A 12,467-nucleotide genomic window follows, 5' to 3' on the forward strand; every position below is an offset into this window, starting at 1 on the left:
TTTATTAATACTATGTTTGATTTGTTCATTTATTAGTTATTTATTATGTATTTGGATTGTTTTGGGGTCTAATGCAATCATTGTCACATATATTACTACATTGTACGTGTAATTAAATAAGTATAAATCGAGAAATAAATCGATCGTATTGTTTATTTTCTTGTCGGCTTCTTGTCGGTAGACTAATTATAACCTCTTGTCGGCAAATCATTTTTTCTTGTCGGCTTAATTAACAAGAAAACAATCCAAATAGATAATAAATAACTGATAAATGAACAAATCAAACATGGTATTGATAAATAAAATGTATTTTATATTTTATTTTCTTTCTTGTCGGTAATTGCAGCCTCTTGTCTGTAGATCTATTTTTCTTGTCGGCTCAATATTCCCTGTCGCCAACATTACATAAAACCACAAAATAATCCAAAGAGATAATAAATAACTAATAAATGAGCAAATCAAAGATAGTATTAATAAATAAAATGTGTTTATTTTCTTTCTTATCGGCTTCTTGTCGGTAATTCCATCCTCTTGTCGGTAAATCTATGTTCTTGTCGGCTCAATATTACCTGTCAAAACCATTATATCAGACCACAAAATATTCAAAAATAGAAAAAATAATCAAATCATACATTGTATTGATAAATAAAAGCTTTTTTATCTCTCATTTTCTTTCTTGTCGGCTTCTTGTCGGTAATTCTAACTTCTTGTCGGCTCTTGTCGGTAAAACTAGTTTCTTGTCGGCTCTTGTCGGCTCTTGTCGGTAACTAGTGAGACCGAGTTAAATCCCTCTAGGCATAAAATGTAGGCCTAATATTATCAGCCTCTAATAAAGCAGCTACTTTACAGTGTTTGTTATAGACAAGAATTTAATGCCATTGAAGGCCTAACACTCAGTTCGTCCATCTGTCTTGACATCTATTGGTTAAAAAGGCGTTAAAAATATCGCCAACTGCACAGCAGACTACACAGAAACAGTTCAAACACGTGGTACAATCGCAAGATAACGATGTCGGCCTAAGACATTACATGTTCAGCTACGTAATTGGTGTGTGTGACAACTGGGACACTTTCCACAAAACCGAAGCCATCATTACCACGGACGTACCACTAATAGATTTGTAAATACTTGAAAAAACATTTATAGAAAAAATATTGGGCCAAACCGAAAGTATGACGCTTGAAGCCATCAGATACTCTAAGGGGAAACTTAGCATTCTAGACCAACTGCTCCTCCCTACGCAGACACAGTATATCAATGTAAACAACACCAACGATGGATGGCAAGCAATAAAGAAGATGCAGGTGTATAACATCAAAATTCACGTTTTGTTCCTCATATTTATAAAACATGTAACATATTTTGAGGAAAGTTTGCAGACAATGCAAGTTCCCAGGATCCAAATGTGACGATAAAATATATTGGCACCCTGGCCGAGCACACATAGCAAACGTAATGCTTTATTTGATCTTATATCAATGAACTAACATGTTTATAACATTCAATAATTTTGGTCTTTTTGAAATAGCCTTTTAAATGAGAATGTTATAAGTAGAATGCATAGCAATAAGCATGCATGTACACACAAGACATATCTCAAAAGTATGAAAGGTCGTTCATGTAAAAAACGAAGTCACAAAATTAATGTGTTAAACATAAACTTTAACTCCTTAAAACTAGATTTAATGTGAAATGTTTAATTAGAATTTAAATGTTTACTTTGCATTCAACATGTTAAATAATAAAACAAATATTTAACGTGATGAACAGTTTCATATAGTTTAACACATTAAAAATAGAAGCTATTGCTCGCGTTAAAACTTAAATAAGACCAAATGTATTTGTGTCAGGCACAAACATTAAGGAATTACATACTGAACATGTATGTTATAATCCTAAATGTCCCAATAGTTTGTATTAGATCTCATCAGCAGGTGCAGGGAAATATAGGTATAAGATTAACTTAATTTACAAAATGGTCGTTAACAGTCTTCTAATGAATTATTGAGTAACAGAAGTCATTGGAAATCTAAAATGGTCCTAGGCCATCTGTGGCAAGCCATTTACGATGCCCTGACACTTTATCGCTAGCTATCCACCTCTGGGTCGTGAGTTCGAAACCCGTGTGAGGCAGTTGCCTGGGTACTGACTGTAGGCCGGTGGCTTGCCTCTACCTCCAAAACCTGGCACATCCTTAAATGGCCCTCGCTGTTATTAAGACGCTAAACAAAATAAACCAAACCAAATTTTAGGTAACCCATTAAGACACAAACTCAAGTGACCTATTGCGATCACCTTTTGTCAAGTAGCAGTTAGATTTCATGAATACTTTATTTCGCAAACGTACCCCGGCAGACATATACTGAATATATTAGTTCGAGAATGCTGATCTAGAAATTACTTTAAATTTGCGAATGAAATTGCCCATATTGGTATCTAATAGCTTGGCTGCCATCCAAAGGTGTTTTTTCTTTTACAAATAATTGCAAAAGATTTGAACACGCAATTAACTCTTTTCATGTATTAAAGCATAAGTGATTTACAGTAATTATAATTTAAAGGTAAATATCCCAGAGTCCCAGTAGAGGCAAGCTGTTTTGATGGAAAAGAGACATATTGTACACTTTTTTATGTATATATTTCTTAGCATTTCTTTCATATGTCTTTTTGATAGTAAATGGAGAAGTTATTGCATGATTAAGAAAAAATTATAAGAACTAAAGTTCTTCTTTGTTACAAAGAGTTGTAGGACACTATCTATAGGAGGCACACTGGTCTGGTGGTAGGACACAGGGCTACAGGACCCAAGGGTCACTAGTTCGAGTCCAAGCAAGTGTCCTAGCTGTGTTATTTCCTTAAACAAGATACTTTACTCTGTTGTCGTGTTTCAGTCGACTCAGTGGTAGGCAGTGCAAGAAATGTCATTTGTAAGTTGTTACAGTGGCGAGACGGTAGCTGACTGTATGCTACCCAGTGAGTTTAGAAAGACATTGGCTGGTTACAAAAGGCTGGGGCCATTAGACACCGATAATATTCTGTTAATTACTTTGAGACTGCTATATTGCTGTGATATAGTGATACATATGTATATAAAACAACAAAATATTATTTTTAAGGAAGGAAGCTAAAACTGTTACTGTTACAATAAGATAGCATACAATATTTAACATTAATGTGTTGTGATGTTTTTGAAAGGTACGAGGAGCACCAGCAATAGCCATTGTTGGTTGTCTGAGTCTGGCTGTTGAAATGTTGAAAACAGACATCACCTCATCAGAGGAGCTGGGAAACTTCATCTGTGAGAGACTGGATTATCTTGTAACTGCCAGACCAACAGCTGTTAACATGGGTTCCTCTGCTAAACATTTCAAACAGAGAGTTACAACATTGTTAAAAGACAGAGACCTAAAGGTTGAAGACTTTAAAATGATGTAAGATATGTCCTACTAGTATTTCTCTATATTTGTTGTTTATGTTTTAAGTCCCCCACTTATCAAACGCTTTGTCTGTCTGCCCGGACGTGTGTGCATCGCAACACAAAGATTGTGTACAAATTATCTCGAGAACCCCTTAATGGATTAAATTCATATTCACACCATAGCGTAATTGTATTAATTTCTAAATCTGATTAGATTTTAGTGGTCATCTGTTAAGGTAAAATGATCACAGGTACCTTGTAATTTTGTATATCATACACCGTTAACTGGTAAGGGTGAGGTGGTCTATCTTTATGAGTACCTGATAAATTTGATCTTATTTGTATTTCAGAATTGTTGAGGAAATTGAAAAAATGCTTGAATCTGATCGTAGTGACAACGTTGCCCTAGCAAAGTATGGTGCAGGCGACATCATGGAGCGATGCACACATAATAAGGCCCGTGTCCTTACACACTGCAACACTGGCTCCTTAGCAACAGCAGGATATGGCACAGCTCTAGGTAAAACACAGGCAAATGTGGAATAAGATAAAGTTTGAATCAAATCATCAAATGTATGCAAAGTAATTTGACTAACAGAAAAGAATGTTATATATTGTTTGTACTATTTCAGTAATTTGAACTTTTTCTAGAAATTTCTCCATTGTTGACCGATTTCTTTGAAACTTCATTGGTTTGAATTGTAATTATTTAAGCATTGAGGTTGATTTTTTTTATCTTCATCGGGGTATGAAAATAAAAAAAAATCAACCTCAATGTTTATAATTAATTTCAGTTAATTGTCTTTTTCTAATTCAAAACATGTTTTATGTACAATTTTACGGGTTTTATTTGGGATTCTTTTTCTCAAATCAATACGCAACGTCAATTGTCGTATTGTGACGTCACATTTTTCGTGCCATTTTCGGAATTTCTTTCATAGAAGAATGAAAAGAATTTTTCGACCAATCACATTGGAGTATTTACCATGAAAACAAAGAAAAATTAATTATGATACCATGTACATGTAGTTGTATCTTTTTCACTCTTATAAGGTACACTGATAAAACAAACGGTAAGTAATAGGAAACTACGAGATATTAAAGTAGTACACATTATACTGATATTCATATCTATCATTTGTTTAACAGATATAACCTGGTCTTTCACTTATATCTTGTAGGTGTTATTCGAGCCCTCCATGAGGATGGCAATCTAGATCATGCTTATTGCACAGAGACTCGACCCTACAACCAGGGTGCTCGACTTACTGCTTACGAACTTGTGTATGAAAAAATACCAGCAACTCTTATTTGTGATAGCATGGCAGCCATGCTAATGGAGCGTAAGAAGATCTCTGCAGTGGTTGTGGGAGCAGACCGGGTGGTAGCTAATGGGGACACAGCCAACAAGATTGGTACCTACCAGCTCGCCATCAATGCCAAATATCACAATGTGTTGTTCTATGTTGCCTGTCCGACCACATCGTATGATGCCAGTAAATCAACTGGAGCAGATATTATCATTGAAGAACGACCAGCTGAGGAGCTTACAAAAATCCAAAACATACCTATAGCAGCTCCAGGTAAAGGTTAACGCTGGCGTGGCCACAATAAATATATCACACCTGTATCAGTCTAAGTAAGGTTAACACTGGCGTGGCCACAATAAATGTAGCACACCTGTATCAGTCTAAGTAAGGTTAACACTGGCGTGGCCACAATAAATATAACACACCTGTATCAGTCTAAGTAAGGTTAACACTGGCGTGGCCGAAATAAATGTAACACACCTGTATCAGTCTAAGTAAGGTTAACACTGGCGTAGCCACAATAAATATAGCACACCTGTATCAGTCTAAGTGAGGTTAACACCTGGTGTGGCTACAATAAATGTAGCACACCTATAGCAGCTCCAGGTAAGGTTAACAATAGCGTGGCCACAATAAATATAACACACCTGTACCAGCTCCAGGTAAGGTTAACACTGGCGTGGCCACAATAAATGTTGTACACCTGTATCAGTCTAAGTAAGGTTAACACTGGCGTGGCCACAATAAATATAGCACACCTGTACCAGCTCCAGGTAAGGTTAACACTGGCGTGGCCACAATAAATGTTGTACACCTGTATCAGTCTAAGTAAGGTTAACACTGGAATGGCCACAATAAATATATCACACCTGTATCAGTCTAAGTAAGGTTAACACTGGCGTGGCCACAATAAATATAACACACCTGTACCAGCTCCAGGTAAGGTTAACACTGGCGTGGCCACAATAAATGTTGTACACCTGTATCAGTCTAAGTAAGGTTAACACTGGCGTGGCCACAATAAATATATCACACCTGTATCAGTCTAAGTAAGGTTAACACTGTCGTGGCCACAATAAATATATCACACCTGTACCAGCTCCAGGTAAGGTTAACGCTGGCGTGGCCACAATAAATATATCACACCTGTACCAGCTCCAGGTAAGGTTAACACTGGCGCGGCCACAATAAATGTAGCACACCTGTATCAGTCTAAGTAAGGTTAACACTGGCGTGGCCACAATAAATGTAGCACACCTGTACCAGCTCCAGGTAAAGGTTAACAATAGCGTGGCCACAATAAATATAACACACCTGTACCAGCTCCAGGTAAGGTTAACACTGGCATGGCCACAATAAATGTAGCACACCTGTACCAGCTCCAGGTAAGGTTAACACTGGCGTGGCCACAATAAATATTGTACACCTGTATCAGTCTAAGTAAGGTTAACACTGGCGTGGCCACAATAAATGTAGCACACCTGTTTCAGTCTAAGTAAGGTTAACACTGGCGTGGCCACAATAAATGTAGCACACGTGTATCAGTCTAAGTAAGGTTAACACTGGCGTGGCCACAATAAATGTAGCACACCTGTATCAGTCTAAGTAAGGTTAACACTGGCGTGGCCACAATAAATGTAGCACACCTGTACCAGCTCCAGGTAAGGTTAACACTTGCGTGGCCACAATAAATATAACACACCTGTATTAGTCTAAGTAAGGTTAACACTGGCGTGGCCACAATAAATGTAGCACACCTGTATCAGTCTAAGTAAGGTTAACACTGGCGTGGCCACAATAAATGTAGCACACCTGTATCAGTCTAAGTAAGGTTAACACTGGCGTGGCCACAATAAATGTAGCACACCTGTATCAGTCTAAGTAAGGTTAACACTGGCGTGGCCACAATAAATGTAGCACACGTGTATCAGTCTAAGTAAGGTTAACACTGGCGTGGCCACAATAAATATAGCACACCTGCATCAGTCTAAGTAAGGTTAACACTGGCGTGGCCACCATAAATATAGCACACCTATAGCAGCTCCAGGTAAGGTTAACACTAGCGTGGCCACTATAAATATAACACACCTGTATCAGTCTAAGTAAGGTAAACACTGGCGTGGCCACAATAAATATAGCACACCTGTATCAGTCTAAGTAAGGTTAACACTGGCGTGGCCACAATAAATGTAGCACACCTGTATCAGTCTAAGTAAGGTTAACACTGGCGTGGCCACAATAAATGTAGCACACCTGTATCAGTCTAAGTAAGGTTAACACTGGCGTGGCCACAATAAATGTAGCACACCTGTATCAGTCTAAGTAAGGTTAACACTGGCGTGGCCACAATAAATGTAGCACACCTGTATCAGTCTAAGTAAGGTTAACACTGGCGTGGCCACAATAAATGTAGCACACCTGTATCAGTCTAAGTAAGGTTAACACTGGTGTGGCCACAATAAATGTAGCACACCTGTATCAGTCTAAGTAAGGTTAACACTGGCGTGGCCACAATAAATATAACACACCTGTACCAGCTCCAGGTGAGGTTAACAGTGGCGCCGCCACAATAAATATATCACACCTGTACCAGCTCCAGGTAAGGTTAACACTGGAATGGCCACAATAAATATAACACACCTGTATCAATCTAAGTAAGATTAACACTGGCATGGCCACCATAAATATAACACACCTGTATCAATCTAAGTAAGATTAACACTGGAATGGCCACAATAAATGTAGCACACCTGTATCAGTCTAAGTAAGGTTAACACTGGCGTGGCCACAATAAATGTAGCACACGTGTATCAGTCTAAGTAAGGTTAACACTGGCGTGGCCACCATAAATATAGCACACCTGCATCAGTCTAAGTAAGGTTAACACTGGCGTGGCCACTATAAATATAACACACCTGTATCAGTCTAAGTAAGGTTAACACTGGCGTGGCCACTATAAATATAACACACCTGTATCAGTCTAAGTAAGGTTAACACTGGCGTGGCCACCATAAATATAACACACCTGTATCAGTCTAAGTAAGGTTAACACTGGCGTGGCCACAATAAATATAACACACCTGTATCAGTCTAAGTAAGGTTAACACTGGCGTGGCCACAATAAATGTAGCACACCTGTATCAGTCTAAGTAAGGTTAACACTGGCGTGGCCACAATAAATATAACACACCTGTATCAGTCTAAGTAAGGTTAACACTGGTGTGGCTACAATAAATGTAACACACCTGTATCAGTCTAAGTAAGGTTAACACTGGTGTGGCCACAATAAATGTAGCACACCTGTATCAGTCTAAGTAAGGTTAACACTGGCGTGGCCACAATAAATATAACACACCTGTATCAGTCTAAGTAAGGTTAACACTGGCGTGGCCACCATAAATATAGCGCACCTGTACTTGTGCACCTGTACCAGCTCCAGGTGAGGTTAACAGTGGCGTGGCCACAATAAATATATCACACCTGTACCAGCTCCAGGTAAGGTTAACACTGGAATGGCCACAATAAATATAACACACCTGTATCAATCTAAGTAAGATTAACACTGGCATGGCCACCATAAATATAACACACCTGTACCAGCTCCAGGTAAGGTTGATGAACTGCATTTGTACCGTATTTACCTGTAAACTCTCCACCATTTCAGGAATTAACTGCTGGAACCCTGCTTTTGATGTCACACCAGCAGAGCTCATCACAGGTGGAATCATCACAGAACACGGAGTCTTTAAACCGTCTGAACTCAAACACAAACTTAAACCATTCATAACCAAAGGAGGCCTTTAATATTGTTTTACTGTATTTGACAGTATGTGTACATTGGTAATGAATGTAATCAGATCACAGAACAAAGAGTCTTCAAACCATATCCAACAAAAACGTACAAGTCATCTTTCGAGTCTGTATGGTCTCGTGTACGCACAGTATAAATGCTGTGCATGCAGGCATAGGTATGGTAAATAAATGTTAACATATTAATATGGCGCGAAAACAAATAAAAGGACTGTTCTGGATATTGATTCCTAAAGGTCAATTTCATTTCATGAACTCCTGGGCATTAAAAATCAACTACTTAATTTGAACTCAAGGGATCATAACAAACCAACAACGAATTCTAAATGTGTGGCGTTATATCTCAGTCTGAATTCAATTTGTTACATTTGTTTCTGTCTTGTTATTCCTAAATAAATAGATATAAATAGTGCTATCTACTGGTTGTTTAATCAATCTTGCGAACTTCACTCATAGTTGTTGTTCATTACAGATCAGGGTTGTTCCAGTAAAATATTACCAAACAGGAGAACTTCGGGTTTGTCAAATAGTAACCATCAAGACAAGTGACACATTTTCTGTCGCATCCATTAGGCATATCATTCTATGTTCTGGAGTCCTCTTGTAGGATATTTATTTTACTGGCATAACCCTTAATACTGTTTAAGTGGATATTTTCATGTGTTTTAATCAGCTTCCAAACCTTTCACAGTGTGGATATTGTCGCGCTGTCAGTCGTGCTGAAAATTGAGCTACCATGACGTTACACAACAGGGAGGTAATATTGTTAACTAGGCCAACTGCACATTCTGTAGAATTATGTAAACACCTGGTTGTTTGTGTATATGTAATAATTGACATTAGTGATGACTTTTATAAAGCTAACAGTAATGTATGTAGTTGTCACTCATAAAGGGTGTACTCGGTACCACCCTTTTGTATCGGGTGTCGATTATAAGTCCTATCACCACTCGCCACATAGTGGTACTTCACACAAGATTTACTGGTTGATGGCTGTGTTTTATAATGGCCTATGGAAGCCATCTTAAATGTTCAATTAGACTCGAGATGTGGCATACAGAACGGTCAACCAGGACCCCTCCTGAACACATCTCGCTACTCATGATTATATCTATATCTGAATATGTTGAAGTACCCGTTTCCGGTTTTAATACAACACTTAGTTAACTATTAAGTTTAAAGAACATCATGTCAGAAGTTCTTGAAAAATAGCAGTAACAAACTACAATATTTGAAATTGTTAGTGCAGCAAGAAACTTGACATGTCAAAATTCAAAATGGGCACTGATGGCCATCTTGAATTTCAGGCATACACAAGTAAGGTCTTTACAAAGACAGTTCTCAAAGTCTCCATTAAATCCAATCCATAATGTCAAAATCCTAAATTGCTTGAAGTGGCCATTTTGAGCATACAATTAGACTACATCCTTACTCAAGATTCCATCAGTAGTTCTTCAAGAATTTTTTACTGAACGTACTAAAGGGAGATTTGAAAAAGTCACAATCTAATGATGCATGAGCATTTAGTTCAATTAAGAAATAATACTATCATTTCCCTTTTGTGTTTACTGGTGTGTAAATTACATTTTTTTACGAATATTAACAGCTCAAATTCACATATTGTTTTGATTTGCATCATTCTTTATCAAAAAGATCTTCACAAAATGTAAGAATTAGAATAAAGTGTGTGCGTGCTGATGCGGGCCTGAAACCTCACTCGTTATCAACAATGTATTCATACGCGACATTCTAACGTTTACAGAAGTGTAAATAACAATTTTTTTGATAAGGCCAAATAGAGAACACATACTAGAAATGTAAATAAATATGTGTCATGTGTCCTTGGTTAATAGATAGACTACCAATCATCAGCTTGACATTACATTATATTATAATGACATCCATACAAGGGGCAATGACATTTCATTGATGATATGAATGAAACACAGTGGGCGAACTTGATTCTAGCTTGCCGTCAGTGCCGTTTGCCGGTTTTGAGCTTGCCGACGGCACGTACATTCAAGCAAAGCGGCTCATTTGCAATATGGCCGACATAGACCAAAACATATTTTTATTTTTTTATTTTATACATTTATATATGAATAAACTATTTCAGAAGCATTGTAAACATCGAATGCTGCAGAACATTCAAAATCAGCTTATTTTGCAATATATATAGGACTAAAATAGCCTGACCGGATCAAAATAAGTTCAAATTCTTTAACTGCTCACTTAATCTAATCTTTCGGTTGAACACGTCGCCATCTTGTTTGCCGGTGTGCCGGTGGTTTCAAACCGGCAGGAATTTGCGACGATCGGCACGTGCCGAAATTGCGCTCGCATATTTGGGACACAATCAAGTAATTTTACCGCCTTGCCGTCGGCACACCGGCACATCAGAATCAAGTTCGCCCAGTGGCACTGCTATGCAGTGTTGGATGAAATTGAACAGATTCGCTAAATTTTGTGAAATTTCATTTATTCACAAAATGAAAAAAACATTTCACAATACAGAAAAAACCTTATATCACAAGATAAGAGGACATTATTTCGTTCATATGCTTACCATAAACATTCAGTTCATGATTTCATTTGCTAATTCCAATTGTAACAGATATATAAATTGCATGTAACACACTGATTCTTCATACTTATTTTTCACCCAAGATTTCATACATATATATACACTAACATTCAAAATTACTTGCATGATTGTAGACATTACAAAATTTATCCTTATTTTAACCTCTATAAAAATATATAGATTTCAAATCAAGTTAATGCCTAAACATTTAACCTACCAAAATAATCTCTACAAACAATGTCACAATATTACATCTCACTCTATCATCTCACTCACTGTTCTTACAATACAGCCAAATGGTCAAATAATGTCCAACACACTTGATGTTAACTAGAGAATATTTCAGATATCAGTTGCTCAAAAATTGCATCAATACATTACAGCAAAGTCCAATGACATTCCTTTCTTACAAAATGTCCTTTATACACACCATCCTTTACATAACTTCACTTTTTGTAACACTAACAAATCCATGTTCCCTGATACAGTCCATTCTCTAACTTCAGACACGTAGTCAAATATTGGGATTATATTTGTGTATTGGTGCTTTTCTTCCATTGTAATAAATACTTCCATTTTAGTTCAAAGATACAAGCACTCTTCGGTGCCTGCTCACGTAGTATGTTTTATTCTTGCACCCTTCATCACAGCCTCTCAAGTTCAGCCTGTAGGCGTTTAAACTGTCCAACAAGTCGGCGATGGTGGTCGGTCATCCTCATTGTCTGTAGCTCCACGAGGTAAGTCGCCACAAAGTCCAGACACAATGTTGAGAAGGGTCTCCTTAAAACAAAAATAATGTATCAACAAAGAATATTATAAACCAAAGTTTTATTTGACTTTATTGCAGGCTTGAAAAAATAACACATGTTTTCACTAACATGCCAGAAAGAACTAGAACTGTCGCCAGGATGCCTGAATTATACCCCCTCAATCCGCATGAGTCAATGGACAACTGAAACTGTTATTTAGAGGCTAACTAAGATAACCTGTGCATGCCCCTATTTCTGAAATTCAGAATGGCTGGGACATGTGTTGATCATAATAAAGGGAATTTAGTCACAAGTTTGTTGAAATTAAAAATAAAATAAAAACTTGTTTATAGTGACCAGTTACCATAGTAACAAAAATTTGGAATTTAAACAGTTGCATGCACATATGGACATGTTCCCTAACATTCCTGTGAAGTTTTGTGAAAATCGGTTCACAAGTTTAGGAGGAGGCAACCACATTTTTTTTTAAATTTAAGCAGCTGCATGCATATCTACACATGGTCTTCTCCATTTGAGTGAAAATTCAAATTCATTGGAATCAGCCCACAGTTTAGGAGGAGTTGTCCAGACAAGA

The 12,467-nt window shown here is 37.3% G+C and overlaps 2 protein-coding genes across 2 annotated transcripts in view; one reads left to right on the forward strand and one right to left on the reverse strand.

The window, feature by feature from the left end:
• The first annotated feature begins 837 nt into the window (after window positions 1-837).
• LOC117325753 (methylthioribose-1-phosphate isomerase-like) lies at window positions 838-8,952 on the forward strand. Its single transcript, XM_033882192.1, has 5 exons — window positions 838-1,305; window positions 3,197-3,432; window positions 3,770-3,939; window positions 4,601-5,002; window positions 8,394-8,952. The coding sequence occupies exons 1-5, from the start codon at window positions 1,174-1,176 to the stop codon at window positions 8,531-8,533; spliced, it is 1,080 nt and encodes a 359-aa protein (XP_033738083.1). The 5' UTR covers window positions 838-1,173; the 3' UTR covers window positions 8,534-8,952.
• A 2,045-nt stretch (window positions 8,953-10,997) lies between these two features.
• Window positions 10,998-12,467, reverse strand: part of LOC117325752 (nuclear pore complex protein Nup155-like) — a 32,744-nt gene continuing 31,274 nt past the window's right edge. Inside the window, exon 36 of the mRNA XM_033882191.1 lies at window positions 10,998-11,903. Coding sequence (XP_033738082.1) covers window positions 11,768-11,903 — 136 coding nt within the window. The 3' untranslated portion in view covers window positions 10,998-11,767. The remainder of the gene's footprint in view (window positions 11,904-12,467) is intronic.

This window comes from Pecten maximus, chromosome 4, assembly GCF_902652985.1.
Source record: "Pecten maximus chromosome 4, xPecMax1.1, whole genome shotgun sequence".
In the NCBI taxonomy this organism is placed as follows: Eukaryota; Metazoa; Mollusca; class Bivalvia; order Pectinida; family Pectinidae; genus Pecten; species Pecten maximus.

Coding starts and splice junctions, on each gene's coding strand:
- LOC117325753 (XM_033882192.1), top strand. CDS start 1,174: ATGACGCTTGAAGCCATCAGATACTCTAAGGGGAAACTTAGCATTCTA. Junction 1,306..3,196: donor AAGCAATAAAGAAGATGCAG/GTGTATAACATC, acceptor TGTTTTTGAAAG/GTACGAGGAGCACCAGCAAT. Junction 5,003..8,393: donor CATACCTATAGCAGCTCCAG/GTAAAGGTTAAC, acceptor CCACCATTTCAG/GAATTAACTGCTGGAACCCT.